This window comes from Equus caballus, chromosome 16 (genome assembly GCF_041296265.1).
Source record: "Equus caballus isolate H_3958 breed thoroughbred chromosome 16, TB-T2T, whole genome shotgun sequence".
In the NCBI taxonomy this organism is placed as follows: domain Eukaryota; kingdom Metazoa; phylum Chordata; class Mammalia; order Perissodactyla; family Equidae; genus Equus; species Equus caballus.
This window is the reverse complement of record NC_091699.1, coordinates 51,145,171-51,172,067: the sequence shown is the minus strand read 5'-3', so window position 1 is coordinate 51,172,067 and position 26,897 is coordinate 51,145,171. Positions and strand designations below refer to the sequence as shown.

The following is a 26,897-nucleotide window of genomic DNA, read 5'->3' as shown; positions in this document are numbered from 1 at the left end:
TTGAGGCTCATTCTTTTTCATTTCCAGTATAATTTAAGTTTTGAATAGATCAAACACATCAACAAAAAAGCTAATTTACAGTTAAACCATAATCTAAGACAGGTAATTCCCTTAGAGATGTTTTTTCCTTGCATATCCTGAATGTAAAACTTTCTGTCCCAAATTCTAGAGGATTACAATAGGAAAGACCAAGGCTTTAAAATTCCACCCCCCTACCAAATGCAACAGCCAGAATCTTGCTTTTGACAGTTTTGAGATGCAAATATTCACTAGGCTAAGAGATGAGGTTATTTTCTTTTCATAATTATGCAGGTAATGATTCTATAACAGAAAACTCAGAGACAAAACTGAGTTACTTTCATTCATTCAATAAACATTTATTGAATAGATATTACTCTATAAAAGGCACTACTGGGATATAAAAAAGTAGCATTCTTATCTTAAGGAAATAAACAGTAAAAACGCAGAAATTGAAGTACAGTTATGCACCACATAATGACATTTCAGTCAACGAAGGACCACATATACAACAGTAATCCCATAAGATTAGTACCCTATAGCCTAGGTGTGTCATAGGCTCTACAACCTAGGTTTGTGTAAGCGCCCTCTATGACATTTGTACAATGATAAAATTGCCTAACGATGCATTTCTCAAAACGTATTCTGGTCTGTAAGCAACACATGACTATATAAATTAAAAAATTTTGCAAACAAAATACAGAAGGTGAACAATCTCTGAACATTCCTACTATAATGATAAGCTAAATGATTTGTACTGATTTATAAATACAATGCCAGCAGTGATATGCTACAACTTCCATAATTTTGCGTACTCAAGCAGATGATCAATTGTGGAATTAATAACTTTTAGGATACCTAGGGAGGAGGGAGCAGGGGGATGATTGAGTTTGACTGCTTTCATTAATTCACATTTACTAAAAGTATTTATTTTTCATTTATGGGTCATCGCCTTCCAAAAAGGATTTAAGGTAAGGAATTAAAAGATAACATAATAAGAAGAATTAGGATGTATTTTAATAAATTATTGATGATTGAAAATTTATATGTATATACACAATTCTACAGCACTTAAAAATTTATCCTGTTAGGTACTATATCAGTCCAAGAAATTATTTCTTTTTTAATATTTTAGTATTTTTTGACTATGAACCATCTTTAATGGGTCTAAGCACCATTTTTAATACTTTCTGATAAAATATAGTATGCATACAAAAAAGTATGTAAACAATTAATAAATAAAAAAATACGTTTCATAAACAGGTGAGCAATACCCATGGAACCAACACTCAGATGAAAACAAAAAAAGGGAACAATACCAGCATTCCTGAAGTGTTCAACGTGTCCCTTCATTCTAATACCTCCTTTTCTCTGCTCTAGAGATAATGTCTCCTTACTTTTTAGGAAATAGTTCTCTGATTTTTTTAAATAGGTTTACTACCTATACATAAATCCCTAAATACTATAATTTAATTTTTTCTATTTTTTATCTTTATGGAAATAAAATCACACTGGACAAAATCTTTTATACCATGCTTCTTTTTCTTTTTTTTTTTTTTGAGGAAGATTAGCCCTGAGCTAACATCTGCTGCCAATCCTCTTTTTGCTGATGAAGATCGGCCTGGAGCTACCATCTGTGCCCATCTTCCGCTATTTTTTTCTTATATGTGGGACACCTGCCACAGCATAGCTTGCTAAGCTGTGCGTAAGTCTGTACCCGGGATCCGAACCGGCACACCCCGAGCCACCAAAGCAAATGTGTGAACTTAATTGCTGCACCACTGGGCTGGCCCCTCATGCTTCTTTTTCATTCAACCTTACATTTTAGGAGTCATCCAGGTTGTTGCATGCAGCCATAGTTCCTTCATTTTCATGACTAGTTTTTTCATTATATGATTACATTATAATTTATTCATACTGATGTTAATGGATATTTGAGTGGTTTGTACGTTTTCTAATACAAGCAATGCTGCTCTGACTCCTGATGCACATTGTAACTAGTTTCTCTCTGGTTATATACTCAGGAATGCAACCACGGCTTATATAGTATATGTATATTCACCTTTAGTAAATAATGCCAAAGTATTTTCAAAAGCGGTTGTATCCATTTATACTTCCATCATCAGTGTATGAGATCTCCTGTTGTTCTTATGTACCATCAGACTTAATTTTTATCACTCTAGTGAGGATGTAAACAACATTTGATAGTAGTTTTAATTTGTACTTCCCTGATTACTAATGAGGTTGAACACCTTTCCATATGTTTATTGGCTATTTGGATCAGTGAAGTGTCCGTGGAAGCTGTCTATTTATTTTCTTTTTGTGTTAGCTGTTTTTTTCTTATCAATTAGTAGGAGTTCTCTATATATTCTGGACATTAGTACTTGCTTGTTATGTGTTGAACACAAATACTCCTCTCTTATATGGCTTTTTACCCTCTTTATTGTGTAAATTAGTCATCATTAATTTGTTTCACAAAGTCAAACAAAGAGACTAAGGGAAGTTTCAGACTATTTCCTGCTTGTACTTTACAAACTACAAATAACATCAGATAATAGCAGACACTTATACCTCCATCAACTAAGTATTTAATTAAGTACCTAGTTTGTGACATAACCAAAGAAGACAATCACCTGTCCTGGAAGAGCTTACAGTTTTGTTAAGGAGATAAACTTAACAGATGCAATCATAAGAGCAAGGAATAAAAAAAGTTTGCCAATCAAGGGCTAATATAGTGGATGTAGACTACAGTGCCATTAACATATTCTTGTTAATAGTTAAAATATGCAAAACTATATTTTAAACTACTGTTATCTTGTTCTCTCCATAACATCCCCTACCCAAAAGAATTCCCAAGACTCACTCTTAGGAATTCAAGAGGTGCTACTTCTGTGATTCTACTCAACTATGCCTGACCAGAATTCCGAACCTAGGGATGCAGAAGGGAATTTAAGTAGGAGACAGTTCAAGTAAAACTAAACTAGAGTTAAACTCTCCATTACAGTCAATAGCAAATGAGACCCTTCTAGGAACCCAGATTCATCCTGGGCAAAGTTTCATTCAAAATATTTTGTTCCATAATAATTTCAAACTCACTTCTGGAGCAAACCATGACTTCAGTCCACTAAATGACTGAATTCATGTTACATCTAACTCAGTCTATAATACCAAGGTCTATACTGATATGAACACACTATTGCCAGAATAAAAAACAAGCAGACAAGAAAAAGGAATTCCTACACCTTGGTTCCTTGAGGTTGTTCTTGAATCTTATCAGGAAGGTAGAGAGCCGTCTGATATTGATATGATGGCAGTATAACACTGCCCAAGAAGCCATCAAATTACAAGGACATTCCCTACCAATAATGCAGTTTTAAAAAATGTATTTATTCTGTAAGTTTTGAAAACAGGAAATAGCCAAAGGGTAGTTTTTATTGAAATTTTAGCTTAGGTCAACATGTTTAATGACTATTTTGTGGCTGTTCTGGTAAACTATCAATTACATGAAATAAAAGTGAAAAATAAAAGCAATCAATGGAATTTAAAGAAAAATTTCTTGTAATAGTCAAGTCAAGAAGGCGAATTAATAGGCCATGACCCAGTGACTCCACTTCCATGGATACATCTTAAAGAAACACGTACAGAAGAGACATGCAAAGATATCAACTGTGACATAAGAGCAAAAAGTTGGAAACACAAGTGTGAATTAGTAGGAATATATGAAAATTAACTGTTATACGATGAAAAACTTTACAGCAGTTAAAAATATGTTTTTATATAAATCAACATGGATCAAATTTTAAAATAAGAGTAAAATAACAAATTGCAGAAATATACATATATATAACACCCTTTCTAAAACTCTACACAAAACAACTCAATATATTTTAAAATGCAGCAACACTGGCTGTTACGACTTCAGCTGTCTTAGAGTTGGGAGGGGATGGGACTGCTCTCTACAGTTTGACTGCAGTCCAACATAATGGTTAAGAGCAAAGACAAGATATAGACTAGCTCATTTTCACCACCTTGTAACCTAGGGTGACCTTGTAACCTCTCTGCAACTCTGTGTTCTCATCTGTAAAAGAGGGGAAATTCTTGTACCTAATTTAAGGGCTTATTGTGAGAATTAAATGAGTTAACATGTCAAATGCTTAAAAGAGCACTTAGCATACAGTTACACCATATAGCTCTCTAAAAAGAGATCTAAAGCAAACATAAAAGTCTAAAGAGCAATTGTTCATCTTGGGTGGTAGAAACATGGGTATTTGTTACAAACATTCCTTTTTTGCATTTTTTGTCCTTTTTTGAATTTTGTGGGTGTGTGCATAAGACTGTTCTGGAGCTAACATCCGTGTCAATCATTCCATATTTTGTATGTAGGATGCCGCCTCAGCACGGCCTGATGAGTGGTGTGTAGGTCCAGTGTGGGACCTGAACCAGCAAACCGGAGGCCCACTAAGCGGAGCACACAAACTTAACCACTATGCCACCAGGCTGGCCACTTCTTTGGATTTTTAAATAGCCCTTTCCAATGCTTTTTGCTATCTATGTCTTCTTATAGAATTCTTATTTCCATAATTAATTCTCTCCAATTAATCTGGGCTTACTGACATCACCTTTTAACCATTATACATTTATCCCCTGCCCCCAGTATGTCGTCTATTTCCTCATCTAAACAGTAAGATTGCTGTCATTAATGATCCTTAACAGTACTGGTTCCTGAAAGGCTGAGGAATGAGCTAACTGCAGAAGAAACCCAATGAGATTTGCTGAGTAATACCTCCCTACCCGCCCCTGACCAGGGCCCCTTCTTGTAGCCCTCCACTAATCTGAGGACAGGCCCAGAAATGTGCATTTTCACTAAGGACCCTGCCAGGTGGTTCTGAGGTTGAGAAACACTGCTCTGACGAAGGGATCCTCAGGAAAAGGGAGTGGGAATTTTAAAAAGTAAAATGAAGTCCTTGTCCCAGTTAAGAATCCCTTTTACAGTAACAAGATACTTCCCACTTCCAGTAGTAACTCAGGTGAGCTGGGGGAGAAAAAAAGCAATCAACTACTGTTCTGGTATATTAAACAAAAAAGACCATCTGAGACTATTCCTTTCTCACTCTTGGGTAGCCTGTTACCTCTCAAAACTCCCCTTACACTTCAAAGAGGGTTTTCAGAGAATTTAAGAACACTTGCAAACTTTAGAGTTCCAAACAAAGACAAACCAATATTAAAAGATCACGAATGTAGATCAGACTTAAGTGAGCTAACAAATAAACATTTTATCTGCATTTAGGATTAGGAGTCTTTCAGGTTCTGAAAAACCATTAGGCCATGTGTTTTCAAGATGACTTCAAAGTTCTCAGTACACAATTTTAAGCTCTATGAACCTGAATAAAAATAGCAACCATACTTCTTTTCTAGATTATCTCATCTGATCCTGAATTTCTCTGGCTGTAGTTTAACTTTTCAAACTTCAATCAGAGAAGCTACCTCCCTTCTTAAAATGTATATGGTGAAAACTGAAAGAAGGTTGGAACACTTACTGAATCCTTCTTACGAGAACGTTCCTTCTTCATTTTCCCTCCTGCTGCTCTGATGCTGACTCTGTTCTCTCCTCCCAGGTAACCCCGGCAATTAGCTGACCCACAGAAACATTTCTGAGCTTCTTTTCTGTTCAAGGAGCATAGGAAAAATGTCAGTTATGTGAAAGTAAACCATATAAAAATATCAACAATATAACAAATACAAGAGAGATGTCAATGCAGCCTAAAGACAAAAACATACAATTATGTTAAGAGACTCCAACACACCTGATCTAATGGAAATGTTTGAAAATTGCTCTTAAAAAATATTCATTCTTTTTCCAATCTTCCTTTATTAACTAGACAAAACCAGTCAAGAAACTATGAGCAATTTCTCCATTTTATGAGAGTACCTACTAATGTATGAAAATAGATCATATACATATTCGGGCTAAAAAGAAAATTGCTTAAATAGTTCAACATCTATTACTTATATGTAAACATTTCACTGGCACATAGAACAAACAAACTATATTAAAATAAAAAGATATATACAGACATAAAATGCATTATTTGTACATGATACTTAAAAGGAAACACGATTATTAAAAGTTATCATATAAGAGGAAACACTAATAATAAATATACTATTAAATAAATGTAACCACGGAGTCAAGGAAAAGTGGTGGAAAGAATACAAGCCTAAGCCTACAGGCCTGGGTACAAACTACCTCTGCTGTTTATTTACTCTGTGACCGGAGCTACCTGAGGCAAACATAAAGGACTATTCCAAAAGTAAACTGATAGTTGTAGTGTATGACAGCAGCAATCAGAGGTACAAAAATAAATTATTCAATAAAGAGACCAGGGAACCATAAACAGTGTTTGATTTCCAGTTTCCCTTCCTTCAAAGAGGACAGTACAAACACAAGCGAAAAAATGTGGAGCCCTACACTGAACCTGGTCTGCACATCTCTGATACCCAACCAGTGCCTACATCCATTAGTTCATGAGGTGTTGCAAAACGGCGATACGGTTACTACTGCATTTATTAGCTGAAATAACCTCTATAAAGAACTTCCTCTCACCAACTATTTGGTTTAACTTGAAGTAGAATTCACTTGAGAAAGGCAGGATAAAGGCTTGATTTTTTTCCCTTTTTTAATTTTTAAACTAGTTTTCAAAATCGTGAATTGGTTCTCTTCAACTACAACTAATGTAGTTTTATTTTTAAAGTATCATTAAAACTCATGCATTTTACACAATGTATACAAACCACTGTAGTTATTATCCTTATTGATGCTTAAGTGTTAATAAGAACTTCCTCATTTTTGATAAGTGAGAGCCAATTCAAGCTAGTTTCTGAGTCCCTCTGACATAACCCTCCTAATCTTTTATAATTGGTTTTCTGAGACGACAAGATAATCCAGGATCATCATGTTCAATTCCTGTCTCAAACTTGAAATCACACATGTCTCCAAGGAGCCCTATTCCTTTTAGTGGAGCTTTGTAAAACCACATTCATTCATTGCTACTGCATCACTCATTGTTTTTGGTAGAAAGAACAAGGTAACAAAACTACTTTTCAGAGTACAGTATGGTATAGGTAAGATTAGTTATGAATTGATCATTGATAGAAGAATAATGGATACACAGGGATTTATTATACTATTCTCTTTACACACAAAGTTGACATTTACATAAAAAAGTTTTAAAAATTATGCTAGAAACATAATTATATAAATAAGACAGTATGAAGTTCAGAGAAAAATTATGTAGTTTCTGTACAATATCCTTTAAAGGCCAGAAGTGTCTTATAGTAGGAAAAACACACAAAACCGAAACAGTACACTAGAGCTGACAGTATATATAACTTGTTAGTAATTCCCATCAAAGTTTTATATCTCTGTGGTGTCTGAACAGTCTATATCCCCATCAGAAGCAGCAATACGGAATAGAAACAATACTCACCCATATCTTTGGAACTGATAGTCAAACGTTAACTCTGAGCCAGAAGGAACCAGTTTGGTGGTAAAAAACCCAACCCTCAGTTGTCCATTCACAGTCCACTGAGATGTTGTTTTTAAAAGAAAAGAAATTAGTAACTGATTAATCTCTCAGTGTTTTTTTTAAAAGATCATCATCATCTGCCTTAATTATGCATGTGCCTCTTTAGACAAAGGCTTTCCCAAGTAGCAAATGGGGAAGTTTTTTCTTTAAATAAATCAAGGTACTTAAGTGTTACTCTTATTTAATGAACTACCAGATTGAATTTCATCTATAATTTGTCTCTAATAAAAGTAACTGCTACTTTAACTTATCTTAAAACACATTTCCACACAGTAAAAATTCACTTTACTAAAAATAGGCAAATATGAAATGCTTGGTGTCACTGAGTATCACAGGTAAAATTTTTTTTTTTTTCCTTTTTCTCCCCAAAGCCCCCGGGTACATAGTTGTGTGTATTCTTCGTTGTGGGTTCTTCTAGTTGTGGCATGTGGGACGCTGCCTCAGCGTGGTCTGATGAGCAGTGCCATGTCCGCGCCCAGGATTCGAACCAACGAAACACTGGGCCGCCTGCAGCGGAGCGCGCGAACTTAACCACTCTGCCACGGGGCCAGCCCCTCACAGGTAAAATTTATATTACCTTATATTCTGTTAAAAGTAACTATGTTTTAAGATAAGATGGGGCATGGAACCAGGGAAACAATGATGCCAAAAGTATAATTTCATGAAGCAAGGTCATATGGCTGAGTATAGTGAAAGGGAAGGGAAACATCAGAATAGATGCATAAGACTCAAGAATTAAAATGAGGGTTTGGGGGCCGGCCCCGTGGCCAAGTGGTTAAGTTCTCGCACTCTGCTTCGGCAGTCCAGGGTTTTGCCAGTTCAAATCCTGGGCGCGGACACGGCACTGCTCGTCAAGGCATACTGAGGCGACACCCCACATGCCACAGCTAGAAGGACTTACAACTAAAAACACACAACTACGTACTGGGGGGCTTTGGGAGAAAAAGTAAAAATAAAAATAAAATGAGGGTAAATACACATGTAGTTCCAAAACACATAAGATGTAAGTCAACTGTAGAGCTCCTGTCCAGACCATCTGAACATGTTACTGATGAAAAAACACAGACTTAGAGAGTTGAAGGGACACAGTTTAGTTGGAGTCTCACAGCTAGACATGTGGTCACAGGCTGTAGGTAAAACTAGAACCAGAACTTAGGTTAAATGATTCCAGAATGGGTTCGCCTATTCATTACACGGCTCAGCTCATAGAAGAGCCACATCACAGATCAAAGGGCAAAAAGTATCCTGGAGTCAAAAGCAATATTTCAATATGAGAGGAAATCATTGATATATCTTTTTCTAGGGAGTGGGTCCAGAGCCTTCTTAACTTAAAAAAGCAGCAATGTTCTAATGTATATATATTTTTAAATCTAAGCTCAAAACACAAATTAGAGGATTCTAAGATCATTATTTCAAACTGTTAGATCAAATTCAACAGATGGATTCATCAGGTGTCAACTACGTGCCAGTCACAGGGACATAAAGATCAGCAAGACTCAAAGCCTAGCTCTGTTGAGGAGGAGGAGTGTACCCACACATACACCACATATAATTATATAGTTTCTCTCATCTGTGGCCATTCAGCCCCTTATAAATGTTATTAAAACAGTCAAATTTGGCACTGGATAAGAGCTGATAAAAATCTGAATAGTACACACGGACTTCAGCAAAATTAAAACTTAGTTTTGTATTTTGGCACCTTTGAAATAATATCTAAAATTTACAAGCAAAGAGACCGTACAATTAAATGCAACAGGATTTCCTGGATTGGATCCTAGACCAGAAAAATGACAGATGGCAAAATTTGAATAAAGGTCTTCAGACTAGTTAATAGTTAAATAATAGTTCCCGAATGAGACAGTTGTATTATGGTTATATACGACGTGAACATCTGGGGAAGCTAGAAGAAGGATGGTATATGGGCACTCTGTACTATTTCCACAGTATTTATTATTTTATAAATCTAGATTTATTTCAAAATAAAGTTTTTAACAATAACGTAGGAAAAAATTATTAAAATGACTAAAAAATAAAATTCATGGATACCTTTGATATAGAATCTAAAATTAATGGTCAAGACAACCACCTTGAATAAATATCCCAAACTTTAAGTCTATCTCAACTTACTTTTTGAGTCTCACAGTTTGGTTCACAGCTGTGATTCATGAAACGAGAGCAATTTCCTTTCTGAGTGGCATCTATTATCTAGGGAAAAGGATAATTCAAGAACTAAAAAATGAAACCTTAAAATATATGTGCATTTTGCAAAGGAAAAGCATTAGGCAAAGTTAAGACCCACATCCTGGACCTCCCTTCCTTTAAAGAACTCTCTCATACTACTTTACGCATCAAAGTGACAAAGATCCAACTGCTTCCTCTGGAAGATCCACTAACTATGAACATTTTATCTATAGGCAAAATTATCTCCATATTTATGAATGTCTCTCCCATTTACTTCTAGCTACTTCTTATATTCTATTATATTCTAATCTCGTTTCATGTGTATAAAACTTCATTTTAAGTGCATGCTATACCACAGTGCAGGAGCTGAGCTCTTAAACTTGAGAGTACATATGAATCCCCTGGAGAGCCGGGCCCACCCCAAGAGTTAGACTCAGCAGATCCTGGGGTAGGTCCCTAGAATTTGCATTTCCAGACTGAATGTAGAGGCAGGTATGAGAATCTAGTTAAATTCTATTAGGCTAGACATTAAAGAGATTTGTAAAGATGTAAAACAATGGCACTCCTCACTAAAAAAAATTTTTTAAAAATGCTTAATTTTCATAAAAGCATGTTCTTTATGTCAATATACTGACACTTATTGTTACTTTTAAATGGCTTAATAAATGTTTTTCAATTCTCAGCTTTAATTTTTAAAATGATAAATACTGATAATTATAACCCACGTAAACAAAAGCTCTTTGGGGGTCATCAATAATTTTTAAGATTTGTAATATGACACGTGTGTCTATATTTACATATATAGGTAAATACTTCCCTCTCCCATACTTTTTGTAAACAAATAGAAACAAACTATATACACAAGTTTGTGCAACACATTCATGCTGCTCACCTCGTCATTCTTCAGGGCCATGAAATAGTAGTGGATGTTTTTGTTTCGTGCATACTCCTTTACCCGGGCTTTAAACTCTTTATGATCAAGTACCTCTCCACAATATTCCAGGACAAACGTGTTCCTGGCAAAAAAACAAAAACAAAAACAATAATACTTTCTGCCTAGGAGCTATATGGACAACACACATATTGATGTAAAAAATAATAAATTTAAAGAAATATGGCAAAGTGGATGCATTTGGTATTACACAAGATGTAACTAAAATACCTAAAGTACCTAGCACCTAACCAAGGTTAATTTTCTCCTTCCTAATACTTTTCAAAGAATGTTGATTCTAAGAAGCTTTTATAATTTATACATATTACCAAAATGCATATCTTGCTCTAACTAGATGTTAAAACAAACTTTCAAGTGTTGTTTACTTTACTATGAAAACTATGATTCATAGCTAAGAAACAGCTTTGAAGAAATCGGGAGGCATTGAAAAATTAAGAGGCTTTATGTCCTAGGGAAAAAGAAGGCTACTTAAACAAATACAGTAGCCCTTCTACTGCTTTTACTCTCAAAGGTTTCTAAAGATGTTAAAGGTCAAATATATCTTCCTCTGACTGCATTCTCTATAAGTTTTCTCTAGCATTTATCAATAATTATGATTAATCTCTCTTTAGCTTCTTTCAGTTACCTTCCACCCTTGTTTGTTCTTTCCTTGGTTACTTACTTATTTCTTCCCTATTGAAGATATTAAATTCTCAGTCTTTTCTCCCTCCCTTTATTCTATAAAAGCTGATTCTCACCAATGACCTCATGTATTACCTCCACGTGGACAAATGCTTCTCTATGCTTTGCTCCCAAGTTCGGACTTGAACTACCTAGAAGTCTTTTTTTGTTTGCTGTGGAAGATTCATGTGAGCTAACATCCATTGCCAATCTTCCTCTTTTTCTATGTGAACCACCACCACAGCATGGCTGCTGACAGACAAGTGCTGTGGTTTCACGCCTGGGAACTGAACCCTGATTCCCAAACCAGACCATGCCAAATTTTAACCACTAGGCCATCAGGGCTGGCTCAAGATGCTTTCTTCTATTACACTAAAATATTCACTTCTGATGACATTGCTCTCAAATCACTTCTTCATTTAGAAAAAGTTCTTAAATACCAGAACCTGACCAATCATTAAATCACTCAAGAGTAAAGACTTCCCACCATCAGGTAGTCTGAAGGATACACCAATACCCATGGATCTAACAGTTTGGACTTGATGAAGCAGCTGAGAAGACTGTCTTAAAGTCCTCAATAATTCAGGAAATGTAGAAAGAGTCACTAGACCCTTCAACCATTCTCCGAAAAACTACAATAAGGCCAATGTGAAAGCATTAGTCCGTAAAACTAGATAGATAAAATGAGATTTGGGTTTCTTAGAAAAGTTCTGTCTCAATATAAAAAAAAAAAAAACAGAGAAACATCAAACTGCCTGGCATGCAGTGACTAAAGCCCCTGAAGGCAGAGGCAATGGTTTTGAGTTTTGTTTTTGTTTTTGTTTTTGTTTTGAGGAAGATCAGCCCTGAGCTAACTGCTGCCAATCCTCCACTTTTCGCTGAGGAAGACTCACCTTGAGCTAACATCCATGCCCATCTTCCTCTGCTTTATACCTGGGACGCCTACCACAGCATGATGTGCCAAGTGGTGCCATGTCTGCACCCAGGATCCGAACCAGTGAACCCCAGCCCACCGAAGAGAAACATGCACACTTAACCGCTGCACCACTGGGCCGGCCCCTATGTTTTCCTTCTTTTTTTTTTTTTTTTTTTATTGCAGTAACATTGGATTATAACATTATATAAGTTTCAGGTGTACATCATAATATATTTTGAATTCTATGTAGACTACATCGTGTTCACCACCCAAAGACTAACTACAATCCATCACCACACAGTTGTGCCTAATCACCCCTTTCGCCATCCTCCCTCTCCCCTTCCCCTCTGGTAACCACCAACCCAATCGCTGTTGCTGTGTATGTGTTTGTCATTGTTTTTATCTTTTACTTATGAGTGAGATTATATGGTATTTGACTTTCTCCCTCTGACTTATTTCACTTAGAATAATATCCTCAAGGTCCATCCATGTTGTCACAAATGGCTGGATTTCATCATTTCTAATGGCCGGGTAGTATTCCATTGTGTATACATACCACATCTTTATCCATTCATCCTTTGATGGCTACCTAGGTTGCTTCCAAGTCTTGGCTATTGTGAGTAAGGCTGCTATGAACACAGGGGTGCATGTATCTTTACACACTTGTGTTTTCAAGATCTTTGGATAAATACCCAGCAGTGTAATAGCTGGATCATATGGTAGATCTATTCTTAATTTTCTGAGGAAACTCCCTACTGTTTTCCATAGTGGCTGCCCCAGTCTGCACTCCCATTAGCAGCGTATGAGGGTTCCCTTCTCTCCACATGCTCCCCAACACTTATTGTTTCCTGTCTTGTTAATCAGAGCCATTCCGACTGGAGTGAGGTCATATCTCATTGTAGTTTTGGTTTGCATTTCCCTGATAATTAATGATGTTGAACTTTTCATGCGTTTGTTGGCCATCTTCTTTGGAGAAATCTCTGTTCAGGTCTTTTGCCCATTTTTTAATTGGGTTGTTGGTTTTGTTGTTGTTGAGATGTATGAGTTCTTTGTATATTTTGGATATTAACCCCTTATCCAATATATGGTTTGCAAATATCTTCTCCCAAGTGTTAATGTTGTCTTTTCATTTTGTTGATGGTTTCCTTTGCTGTGCAGAACCTTTTTAGTTTGATGTAGTCCCACTGGTTTATTTTTTCTTTTGTTTCCCTTGCCTCGTCAGACATGGTACTTGAAAATATGCTGCTAAGACCGATGTCAAAGAGCATGCTGTCTATGTTTTCTTCCAGAAGTTTCATGGTTTCAGGTCTTACATTCAAGTCTTTAATCCACTTTGAGTTGATTTTTGTGCATGGTGTAAGATAATGGTCTACTTTCACTATTTTGCATGTAACTGTCCAGTTTTCCCAACACCATTTATTGAAGAGACTCTCTTTTCTCCATTGTATGCCCTTGGCTCTGTTGTCGAAAATTACCTGTCCCTAGATGTGTGGGTTTATTTCTGGGTTCTTGATTCTGTTCCATTGATCTGTGTGTGTGTTTTTGTGCCAGTACCATGCTGTTTTGGTTACTATAGTTCTGCAGTATATTTTGAAGTTGGGGAGTGTGCTATCTCCAGCTTTGTACTTTTCCTCAGGATTCCTTTAGCTATTTGGGGTCTTTTGTTGTTCCACGTAAATTTTAGGATTCTTTGTTCTATTTCTGTGAAAAATGTTTTTGGAACTTTGATAGGGAGAGGCAATGGTTCTTATGATTCTTAGTTAATCAAAATTTCTTTAAGTCTGAAATTGCTTCAGACTGAATCAAGTCTCTTCACCATACTCTTTAAAGCCTGTTGCAGGCAACTGGGCTGCACTGTGGCAGGTAGAAGGGTGGAAGAGGGCAGAAACTGTCACTACCACTGCAAAGCTAGACGGCTACAGCTATGCATGGTTTAGAGGTTAAAGGTAGTCCATAACTGCCTTCAAAATTCATCAAAAAGATGGACTGATGGATGGATAAAGAGATGGGCAGATGGAGAATATATAATAAAGCAAATAGAGCAAAATGTCAACAACTTTAGAACCTAAGTAGTGGTTATATGAGTGTGAACTGTTCAACTCTTTCAACTTTCAATGTTTTCATAACATATTATGGGGAAAAAATGGCTTTTTAAAAAGTCCCATCTGCCCAAATGTCCATCAACTGATGAATGGATAAACAAAATGTGGTATACAGCCCCACAGGGAAATATTAATCAATCACAAAAAGTAACAAAGTGTTGATACATGCTATAACGCAGGTGAAACCTCAAAAAACAATGCTATGTTAAAGAAGTCAGACACAAAAGCCACATTTATATGAAATACTTAGAATATGTAAATCCATAAAGACAGAAAGCAAATTAGAGGCTGCCAGGGGCTAGAAGGAGGGGGCAATGGGGAAATTCTGCTTAATGAATAGAGGGTTTCCTTTTAGGGTGATGAAAATGTTTTAAAACTAGACGGAGGTGATAGCTGCACAATATTGTCAATGGACTAAATGCCACTGAATTTTTCACTCAAATGATTAATATTGTATCATGTGACTTTTACCTCAATTGTTTTTAAAAGCCCCATTTTGTATCCAATAATATCAAGTCAATCTAGACAGCACCGCATCCCATTCCTACAGCCTAAAACTACATGCTTTTGGTAGGGATTTGCACGGTTTTTTCGTAGAGTCTGCCATGGTACTTTAACACTAACTAGCAGCTTAGCTCCAAATACCTCCTCATCTTGTGCATATCTGACAATATGTCCTTATTAAATGGAAATACTCTACCAGTGAACATCTAAATCGTCTGGAACTACGAATTTATGAAATTGGTATTACCATCAGCATATGAAAAGTTATACAAGTAAGAAGGTGTGGGAAACATGGAAATATTTTAAGTCCTAGTGTATTTTACCAAAGCAGGGTTCTTTGTGAATAGCTGAGGAAAGCTAACGAGCTTTAGGAAATTTTAACCTGGTATTTGAACCAGTCATACATTCTCCTTTACCCAATCTCCTTCCCCATAATAGACATGGGTTCCTGAGCCATCAAAGAGTCTCTGTTGCATATAACAAGAACTTATACTAGGTTTGAAGCTACGTGTTTCAGTGCAGACTCTGCTAAGAGGCAGTATCCAGACAGATCATCCACTACCATCCCTGCAAGAGAGGCTATGTCCAAACTGGAGTTTCTTGGGGGGGACAAAAAACTCTCAAGGAGAAAAGCCTGGCTGGCTTGGGTAGAATAAAAGAAAGCATCCCTGAAAACCTGCATCTAGACCAGAGTTAGTGATTTTAGAAACACACTGGACAACCCTGGGAAGTACTGAGTTCAATGTTGTTAACAGTGTTCAAAGAAAGCTTAGCCTATTATTTGTTCAAAAAATTACAAAGGATCCCAATGAATTGAATATGGAACACAATGAGACAATCCTTTGAGATATTTCAAAGAAACAACTTAAAAATGGTTATGCATCAAAATATTTTGATATACTTTGCAGAGAAGGGAAATAGATGAGGTTCCTACTATCCACTTTTTTTATATAATAAAACATGTTTTTTCTGGTTTGTTCCCAAAAGGGTAGACTGATACAAACATCATGTCCTATTTTCACAAGAAAAACAGAACAATTTGGCTTTCAAAAGATACATGAAGATTCCTGCCAGAAAACTAAATTACCTGGTGGTGGTGGTGGTGATTATTAGGTCATTTGTTACCTGGTTACTTTGAATCCCCACAATAAATAGGCTAACACCCCTCACCTCGCCCCTATTGCCATCCCAGTATGGCCATATGCTCAGAGGGTGCTGAAAGAATAGTTGTGCTTGGGTCACTAGAATCCAGCAAATGTTTTATTTTCTTCCTTTATTCCTTATTTTTAAAATTTTTTCAATTATAAACACATGTAATCTGTATATATTTAACATTAAAGAAAAAGGCACTCAACTTAGAGAAGAATACTTAAATATGCTATATATAAAAAAAAGTGTTTAAAGGAAACACCAAATATGATAGAAAATAAAGTGAACCTTTTATTGCATTATATATAAAAAAGTTACATGAGTTGGGTGGAGGGCAACATTTATTCATTCAACAAATGTTTACTGAGCATCTATCAAGTATGTTTTAATTCTCTACCTCAGTATCCTCAGATACTCTCCTCTACTCTTATCCCAACTCAGTTGTATATATACTAACTAATAGATTCTGTCCCAACTCCTTTTCATAGATTTTCATACGGATTTGGGGTCTACAGCAAACACTTGGTAATTGCTTGGAATTAAAGGAAACACAACTATCAGACAAAGAAGGATCTGCTCAGTCCAAATGTCCAAAGTGACAAAATGCTCTTCTTATATATGTAGACAGAAAAGATTTGATTTTCTAAGAGAAGTGGTTTTTTTTAAATAAACTAGTGACCAACTGGTTATTCCGCACATCATTATTAAACACCAGTATAATGACAAATTACTTTCCTGCAAATATCTAACCAACTTCAACACAAAAACGAACTGAAAGGTGATTAAAATGTAACTTACGAAGGAAGGTCTTTGGCAGCTCTCAAGCCCCAGCCTTTCTTTTCTGTGAGTATGACTTCCACATCTGCATGCTGTTTTCTCTGAAACCGTCTATTGGAACAATAATCCCCATTTGGACACCGAGAAGAACTGAAATGAGAAATGAAGAAAATTAATTCTTCAAAGCAGCAAAAGAAGCAAAAGCACGTTTGATAGAATGTGTTATGTAACTACGTATATCCATATACCTTTATGGCATAATCAGCATATGTGTGGGTAAACCTTCAAGTGAGCCTTCCTTGATAATTCTTTCCATCATGAAGGGATTCCTTAGAACTGAGTGTCTACACTGTTCCTTAAACAGATGATACTCACAATACAGCCTTGTCATCTGGTCATCACCTACTCCCTGGGTGTCTAGGATACATTTCTAGGCTGCATGTAAGCTTGCAGTACTCTTACAACTCTGCAGAGCTAAACTCTCTATCAGTGCACCCTCTCTTACATTCCATTCCAATCATCATTAATTTGATCTACTTGATCTACATTTAAGAGAAACCAAAGTCATCATTAAATATATCCTTGGTTCAGAGTAAATACAATATCAAGTTGAAACGCTCCTCCCCCATGGATCCTAGAATAAAAATAATAAAAGCCAATATTCACTGAATTCTTAATATTCCAAAACTGATAGATGCAAAGACTTTTAATACTGAATAAGGTACCAATCATTTTTTATATACTGCTATTTATTGCCAAACCAGTAGTAAATAATCTTTTTACAAATGCTCAAAGGAGGGAGGATTCACTTTAGAGTGAGATAGTGAAAGAAAGATTTCATGAGGGAGCAGGATTAAAGCAGAATCTCTAATGACACACAGGATATGGATAGATAAAGAAAACAAAAGATACAACAACAGTGCCTGCCTGTGTGCAAAAAAAGGAAATAAGGCCTATTTGAGGAAAGCGGAATAAAACAGCTAAGGATAACTGATTACAAAGGTGGGCTGCTGAAAGATGGAAAGGTAGGTTGTTGACATACTATGAAGGGCTCTGAATACCAGGCTAAATTTGAACTTAATCCTGAGAACTACGAAAAGTCTGGGTGTGGGAATAACATGAAGAAAGAAATTCTGTATTTCATATCTGTTTAGCAAGGTTGTCAGGAAAAGCCAGAATGCAGAGACTAGGGCAACAACGTCAAATTAGGGAAATAGTGCTCTTATGTCTCCTCTTTTTACAGGTGTACTGTCATCTCTACCTTTAGTTTAGATAAAGGAATACCAAAAATGCTTTCTCTTTTTCACTATTTTGAAGTATATGATTTATTTTTCTAACACTATAACATGAACAAAACCAAAAACTGAGCTTTGAAAGAAAACATTTCATTAACACTAAAAATAAGGTTACCCACACTACAAATCACCTTAATATTCTTTCCATGTTAAAAATAAGTATAGAATTTTTCATCAATCAGATTGGTAAAAAAATTTATCATACATTTTTTAATGTAAAGATGTTTACTGTTTATAAAATAAATATGGAGGGGCCAGCCCCCTGGCCAAGAAGTTACAGCCCAGGGTTTTGCTGGTTCAGATCCTGGGTGTGGACATGGCACAGCTCGTCAGGCCGCGCTGAGGCAGCATCCCACATGCCACAACTAGAAGGACCCACAACTAAAAAAAATATATACAACTATGTACTGGGGGGATTTTGGGAGAAAAAGCAGAAAAAAAAAAAAAAAAGATGACTGGCAACAGTTGTTAGCTCAGGTGCCAATCTTTAAATAAATAAATAAATAAGGAAGCAAATGTCTATCAACAGAAGATTAACAATTATTAGTTAACTATGAATAGAATACATAATGAAGCCAAGGGAAAGATTTAGGTAGGTCTGTATGTGTAGTTCTGAACAGGTCTCCAAAACATATTTAATGAAGGGTGTACATGTGGGGTGAGGGGAAATAAAGTTCAAAAAAGTGCATAGAGTAAGATTTCATTTCTATACATAAAAAAAAGAAACACCTACCTATGTTGGTAAAGGCATAAAAATTATCTGGAAAAACTACAAATGGAGGGATCGAGGTTTGGGAAAGGAAGCCATTTTACTTTATGCATTTTTTAAATGTTAGCGTTTTATCCCATTTTATAGTAAAAGCTAAAAAATACCAACACTTACCTCTCAGGACACAAACATTACAAGAGATAAAAGGAGACTGCATAAAAATTGATATTACTGTGTTAGCATTAGGGCTATTTTACAGAACACTTATAATATGCACTATAATCTAATGCACAACGCAAGGGAAGTTTGTCTCCTTATAAACCCTATTATATTTTGGAGATTTTATTGCTTATAAATATTCAACAACAGATAGAAGGAGCAAGGTTAAGTTTTACTCTTCATTAATAATTCCTTTTAATATGTAGAGACATTTAATAGAATGGTTAAGCAAAAGCAGAACATTCTAACTTACTTACCACTCAATCATGAGGAGACGATTAAGACAATCTTCTCCACATGCTATTTCACCTTGAGCTCTTTCATCTTTAGAAAGAGGTGTACATTCACATTGCATTCGCTTAATATCCCGATGCGATTTATTCTTCTTTCTATTGGGTAAAATTTTATACAAATTGGTTAAATAAATCTCCTGGCAATGATACAACATATACAATGAAATACGTGCTAAATCTCATTAGTTTCAAATTTAATAATTCTGGTTAAATCAATCATTCAAAAGGAAGAAAACATCTAATCACTAGCATTTGTGAGATTGAAAACACTAAGAAGTGTGTTGCAAACAGATAAGAGAGACAACTTTAGCTCTGGCAAATGGGAGAATGGGGTAAGTTCAAGCCTATTATTTTGGACTCAGGCCTTATTTCCTAGTCCAGGTCAGCTAAGCCTCAAATTCTGAGCAATTTCAAGTGTTAATAGTCATATTTGGCTCAGGAGAAAAAAAAGGAAAACTCATGAATATCAAATAGTGACATAGCTGATTAATTAAAGTTAAACTTAAGAATCAGTCCTCATAGATGAACAAATAATTGTTGAGATACAACGCTCAGGAAGAAAAGGAGTTGCTAAAAAAAATAAGAGTTTTTAATTAAGAGTTTAACTCAATCAAACCTTTTAGAGAATCCTTCAGTAACATCACATTTGTACAAAGCTTGTTTAGAAGATAACTGAATGATTAAAAAAATAATAATTACATAATAATCAGGTAAAGGTTTCAGAGGGCTAAACTTTCTCAATGCAGACAAACTGATTTGGGGGGAGAAGGGAAAGTGTTCAAAATTTACCAGGTTCATAAAAATCTATGCCACAGTTTGCAAACCAAAAGTGAAAATGTGATTTTTACTGATCTTTTTGTTGAACTCTATTTTTTGACTGTTGTCAAAATGGAAAAAAAAAAAATCAAGGATGGTCTAATGAAAACTCCTTAAGAGCAGGGAACTATGACTTACTCTTCAACTATCAGACAGTGAAGAGAACAGTTCTCTAAGTGACTGTCTTAATCTCCTAACTAATCTGCTTTCATCTTCAATGTATATTCCATTACAGTGCCTGTTTTATAAAGTCCTCAAGATATGTCATGATAGCTTCAGCTAAGTGTAACAATGATTCATCCGGATCAAAGACATAATTCACTAATGAGCGTATGAATATGCTTAGCCTGAAGAAAGATGACTAAAGATAAACAAAATATCTATTTACAAGTACTTAAAGAGCTATAATTTTGAAAAGTCAGCAGTAGCTTTATTTTTGTATTGCTCCAGAAGGCCAGATTAGGACCAATGGGCATGGATTTTTTTTTACATAAGCCTATTTTATTAATCATAAGAAAAAAATTTTTTTCACCATACTCATACTATTTTACAATAATTTATCTTCTTGGTGGCTCCTAAATGCCCAGCATATAGCGAAAGACACTTAAAAATGCTGGAATATACAAAAATGCTTTCCACTCCAAAAAGGCCCTCCAATGCCTCCAACAACCAACTCTATATGCACAGTCTTCTATGTATTTGAATCTCATTGCTGAATGAAACTCAGAGTTAGGCTGATTCATTTTATTTCTATTCTTTTACAAAGACCCTGTAAAAGTTGCATCAGTCTACTCACACAATTCCTGAAGAGTACTACTTAAAATAATCAATATTTTGAATTTAAACCTAACGTGCAACTAGATGTAAATGAAGGTAACTGTAGCAGCTCTCTACATCATAAAAAAGAAAGGTCTTTTTTTTTTTTTAATAGGAAAAAGTTCTGATGGGACCTAACCTTAAAATGAAGTCTTTTACCTTATCCACAGTGAAAAATTTCCTCTTTAAAAAAAAATTTTGAAACCTCTAGAGGAGAAATTTCCAAAAGGAAGAGGTGGGTGGTTAGGAGACTAGAGATTACAAAACAAAAAAAAGCATATTCAACATTTATTTATATTGGGAAAATAAGAAGATTATCGAGGAGGCGTGAAAGAAAGCAGACTAAGAAGCTCTGTCCTAGAGGAATACGTTTTCATTACTCCCATTCTCATTACACTTTGTTTCATGTTAGGAATTTGTGGTAAACCATTTTACCATTTATTTCTAAAATATCTGTTATGCTATTGCCAAATTTAATCTATTAGCAACAGACTAAAAAACCTGACAAAGAAAACTATGTTCTAGTCTAGTTGCAGCTTTATAAAGTACCTAAAGATAGTTTATTCTGAACATTTTTGAAGAGTAAGGAAAAATAATCCAACATAACTACTCTTGTCTTCTCTAAGAGCAGATTACTTTGCTGGGGTTTTGTTTCATTTTCTGTCACAGTTTCACATGTAAGAGGAATTTACGAAAAAACTAGGCTGGCCTAAATTAAACAAAGGGGTAATAAGACCAAAAAAAAAATTAGATATCCCTTTCCAGGGGAAAAAAAATTGGGGGAGGGACTCTATGCCATCAAACCTAAATAGGTAAGTACACTTTTTATATTTTTTTAATTTACATTTTATCCCACAACTATATTTCATACGATTGAGTTCATATATTCTAAACTGCTGAGCAGTTTAACAAAAAGAGGTTAAAATTTGTCAGACAAGTATTAATTACACTTACCTTTCTGTTAAATAAACATTTTCTTCAATCAGATCAAAGTAACAAGGCATCTTCCCTTGCTTGGCACATTCCTTCCATCGCTGTGGGTCCCTGAAGTCCTCCATGACACAGGAAGGCCCAACCAGCGCTGACCCTGGAGGCACTGCTGTCTCTCCCTGCTCTACCTCCATTCTAACTTTCTTTCTGTCCTGAAGCTCACCATCACTTTCAGAATCACTCTCCAATTCCTGCCTCCTTTTTTTAGGAGGCCCTCTATCTTTCATATCACTTTTTTCTAAATTTTTTGAAAGATCTTTCTTTTCACTCACTGCTAAAGAGTCCTTAATGGAATTGCTGCTTATTTCAGGTGCTTGCACTGACCCCTTGTCCTTCTGAAGGGATAGAAAAAATTTATTGGACTGGCTTGAAAAGTGAGATCCTCCATGTTGATCCCAATTCTCCTCCTCTTCACGGTCATCTGTTAAGGAATCTGGTACCTGCCCTTGAATTCGATCATACACAACACCAGTTCCAGGAGGTCTACCTGCAGATCTTGGATCCCAGTAGCCATTGCCTTGCCAGTAACTACGTGCCCCACCATACTGTTCTGCACTTTGCTGGTACTTGTGCCCACCACAGGCTCCATAGCTGCTGTCAGGCTGCTGATATGTAGTGGTAGGCTTTTCTTGTTGAGAGAAGTCCCACCCTAGGTTTCTGAGCTCTTCCGATGAATGAAAACCATCCACTCGGGAGATCTCACAACACGAAGAAAAGCTTAACTCTGTTTTTCCCAGTCTACTATCTGGCCTATTAGGGAAAGTGGTCTGTTGCCAAGACTTATTTGGGACATCTTCAAAATCATCAGAAGAATAAAGTGGCAGCTCTTCTTGCTGTCTAGAAGCTATCTTGGCTTTCATTGTTTCCTCAGAATTTAGATGACCTAGAGGGTCAGATTTCACATCTGTATGACTTGTACTATCAACTCCATCACTCTGAGGGTGAGCAATTTCAGGGAGGTGATTATCTATTTGTTTTCTGCTGGGCTGTGTAAAAGAAATTTCTGGATTCTTCTCTATTCCTTTATGAAGGAAGAACTTCTCAGTTAGAGAACAGGCTTTACTAGCTATACTCTCAAATTTTTCCTCATATGAATATCTCCTTGACTCCAATCTCTCATCTTCCCAGTGGTCAGAATAGTGTCTGTAACTCTGACTGCTCCGAGAAGAACAAGGGCTTGTTTCTTCCATGGGCAAAGTAGAGTTCTTTGGCACAACCACAACAGACTGAAGACGGTTTCTTGGAATACTGCTATCATCAGAATCTGTATCTTCTGAATCACTTTCATCACTTGAACTTTCAGAAGAACCAGAATAATCTTCATGGACAGTAGACACAATCTCTGAGGCATGACCACTACTGTCACATTTTAAGGTATATGTTACACTGTCACTGTCTTCCATGGTTAAATTCAAATCGCAAGAAGAAAATACAACTTCTGAATCATCAGAAGTATGTGCATGTCCTCTTCCTCCTTCTTCATCTAAAGAGATTTCTGGTCTTCTTCTATCAGGCAATATGGAATTCCCTTCTTCTTGAGCCTCTTGCACACATTTCCCAGATAACCCATTATTATGCCTGTTTTCCCAGGAAGCAAATCCCCTTCCTGAATGAGGAAGGCCACTATCTACTTCTACTATTGTTTCTTTCTCTGCATACTTTAAAAACTCTGTGGTTTTACTCTTCGGCACAGCATCCAAAACTGAAGGTGTGTTCTCTACACATTGCAAGAGAGTTAAATTGTCCACTTTTATTCCTGGTGAAAGACTCTGAAGAGATGAAGCAATACCTGAACTCTCTATAGGTTGATATAAATCATCAAAATGATTAACAGAAGCTGAACTAGTGCTACCAACAATCTGCTTATATTCTTCATATGCCAATTTTGAGTGTTGATCTGTCAGATTTCTACTATCACGTATAACTGTTTTTGATTTCAAATGCACATTCATAAAGCTATTTGAAGAAATCTTCGCAACTGAAGGTTCAATGTTTTCAGCTTCGGAATGACACAAAGAAGGGTTGCTGTCATTTGAAGTACAGTATATATCTGAATCTTTGGTTTTACAGCAAGAAACTCTCATATCAACTGGTTCTTTAGCTACTGTTTTGGAATAATCTATAGTCATAATTGGCAAAGACATGAGTTTATCTTGGTCTGGTGACAATGGAGGTTCTGTTTCTCTAAATGAGCTTTCTGACTTATTATGCTGCATGCAAGTATCATCCAAGTCTTTTTCTTTACATTTACTAATATTCTGAAATCCATTTGATGAAAGCATGCATGCTTTGACCAAAGGCGATATCTCCGATCCAGTCACACTATCATCAGAAGACATCAAAACAGTGTCAGTTTTAGAAGTGCAAAATGTTGCCAAATCAGATTCTGCCCCAGGAGATCCATTTATATTTGATTCTATGGGACAATAACTTCTTAATTGATCACTCTTCACTTTAGATAAAGAATCTAATTCCTTATTACTATCATGGCTATCGTGTCCTATAAATTCAGACTTAAAAATAGGCGATTCATCTAGCTTTTTAAAAGTAGGTGAATCATTTAATCGATTTGATGGAGATGGAGATCCAGTCTTTTCTCTTTCAGGAATTTTACTAATCATTCTTAATTCACTACCTTTTGAACAAGGAGTCTGTAAACTAAAAGAATGAGACTGTTTAATTTCCTCATTCAATTCTGTACAACAGAAAGAATTTTTAAATTTATCAGACTTGGGTATAGATTTTGAAGGGGTAGATTTATAACGGGAAACACTGTTGTCGTGCTTGGAATATGATGACCCCCGTCGGAATCCCAGTTCATTAGAGGGAGAACAACATCTTTTCATTGCTTCATTTTCTGAAGTCCTTTTAGATTCTCTTTCTAGTTTTGAAGAATACTTTCCTCTTTTCTCCATCTCTAAGTAAGAGGACTCAGTTTTGCAGTCCCGGTCAGATTTGGAATAGGATGATGATGTCCTTGGGTCTCTGTAAGAGGAATGAGATGAGGTGCGCCTCGAGTACGTCTTCTTATACTCATCTTCTGAGTCAGAACTTTCTCGTGCCCTGTTATCTGTATGTGGCCGAGAATAGCGTGCCCTCTCTCGATAAGGGGAACTCCTGTGGTAGCGACGATCAGAGTCGTAATAATGGGATCGTTCTGACCGGGAATAGGATAAACTAGTTCTAGAGCCTCGGTCAGATCTAGAACGAGATCTACTCCGCCTTCGCTCTCTCTCTGATCTACATCGAGAAGATATATACCGAGTATCTCTTTCAAGTTTTGAGTAGCTAAAATATTTATCATCTCTCTCTGTTTTAGATCGTGAAGATTTTCCTAAATCCTCACTTTTTAAAGGTGCTAAACTCTTCTTTGAATCTCTTTCTTTTTCAATGTTTGCTGAAAATTTTAAATCATGTGATCTTTGACTTGAGGAAGTCCTTACAGAATCTTCATCAGATTCTGAACCAAAAAAGGTGCCTTCAGATTGTGAGGATTTCTTCTTAGAAACTGTTTTTTTAGAGCCCAGACTACTCTTTGAACTATCTGGAATTTCTTCTTCCTTCCCAATATGGGAATCTTCTCTTTGTGAGGGAATATCTGCTTGCTCATTCAAATTTTGAGTTATGTGCTCTTCTGAACTATTAGACACAGTGTCCTGCTTAGTGTCCACTTCTGAAGATTCTGGTACAACTGTAACTGATGGCTCCTTCAGGGCTCTAACTGCTACATCTCCTGGTGCTGTCATCAGAACTGTTATTGGTGTGTGTGGCAAGGCCACTGGCTCTGTTATTGCTGCTGGTGGTGAGGACGTTGTGGTTTGGGGAGGTGGAGGTGGTGGAGGTGGAGACAAGGGTGGCGAGTCTACAGTTGTTGATTCTGCTATGACTGCTGGTAACGGTACTATGGGAGGAGGTGGAGATGCCACTGCTGTCAGAGTAGTTGGCAGTGGCCTGGATGTTACATGAAGCAGATGCTTCTTAAAATGAATTTTGCCCAATTCTACTCTTGATTTTGGTGGGGAAGATTCTTCTGTAGTAGATAAGGTATCTCCAATGTCCATTTTAATTTTAGGGGTCAAGTCTGCTTGAAGAGGTGCAGTTGGGGAGTTCTGAGCATCATTTTGCTTTTCATTGCCAAGTGCAGTCAGAAATCTGTTCTGCAAAGTTTTCTTTGTAAGGCTGAAGCTGAATGACACCTTCTGTCGTCCCTGTTCCTCCAAATTAACTTTTGTTTTGGTGCCTTTGGGCAAAAATCGACTAGAGGCAACACCTTTGAACATTGGTCCTTTGATGAAACCCGTTTTATGCACATTTTCAATCTTTGCCTAAAAAATGAACGAAACAAGCAGTTACTACTATAACTAAGTTACTTTCAAATGGCTAGCATCACAGTTTAAAATGTCACAGAAATGAAAAGTTCTCTTTAATGACAAACAATACGAATTTGACCAAGGTACAGAAGCATTTTTAAAAATTTTTATAATGGAAATTTTCAAACACACTCAAAAGTATCGAGAATACTACAATAAACCTCTATGTATCACCCTAGTTTCAACAATTACCCACATTTTTCCATTCTTGTCTCTTAAAGAATTTTATCCAGTTTTATAACTGTTTTCCATGCAGAATTTCTAACAATAAAAAAAAAATTTGATGTGTATTTCAAGTTACAATACAAAAGGACATGTGGAGAGAGCGCAACCGCTAACATCTTAGTAATGAAAATAGTTTGTTCTCGTGTCCTCTTTGAGAGGAAACATCAGAATTCTTTATAAGCAGTGGTCTTCCAGCATCACACAGAATCACTTGGGTGCTTGGTAAAAATGCAGATCTGTAACAAAACTCCAGGGAATATGGATTCAATACATCTATGGTGAAGCAAGAAAGTTTGTTTTGTCTTCTTTTTGGAAAACA

General features: G+C 36.2%; 1 protein-coding gene across 8 annotated transcripts in view; it reads right to left on the bottom strand.

Moving 5' to 3' along the window:
- Positions 1–26,897, bottom strand: part of SETD2 (SET domain containing 2, histone lysine methyltransferase) — a 125,077-nt gene that overhangs the window by 59,939 nt on the left and 38,241 nt on the right. For all 8 annotated transcript variants that reach the window (XR_011426923.1, XR_011426925.1, XR_011426924.1 and 5 more), the window contains 7 exons: positions 21,948–26,308; positions 19,326–19,457; positions 16,867–16,995; positions 10,678–10,801; positions 9,732–9,809; positions 7,506–7,603; positions 5,556–5,682 (listed from right to left, as the gene is read on the bottom strand). Coding sequence is in view for 5 of the 8 variants with exons in the window: in XM_023620547.2 (XP_023476315.2) it covers positions 5,556–5,682; positions 7,506–7,603; positions 9,732–9,809; positions 10,678–10,801; positions 16,867–16,995; positions 19,326–19,457; positions 21,948–26,308 (5,049 nt within the window). In the remaining 3 variants the exon portion in view is untranslated. The remainder of the gene's footprint in view (positions 1–5,555; positions 5,683–7,505; positions 7,604–9,731; positions 9,810–10,677; positions 10,802–16,866; positions 16,996–19,325; positions 19,458–21,947; positions 26,309–26,897) is intronic.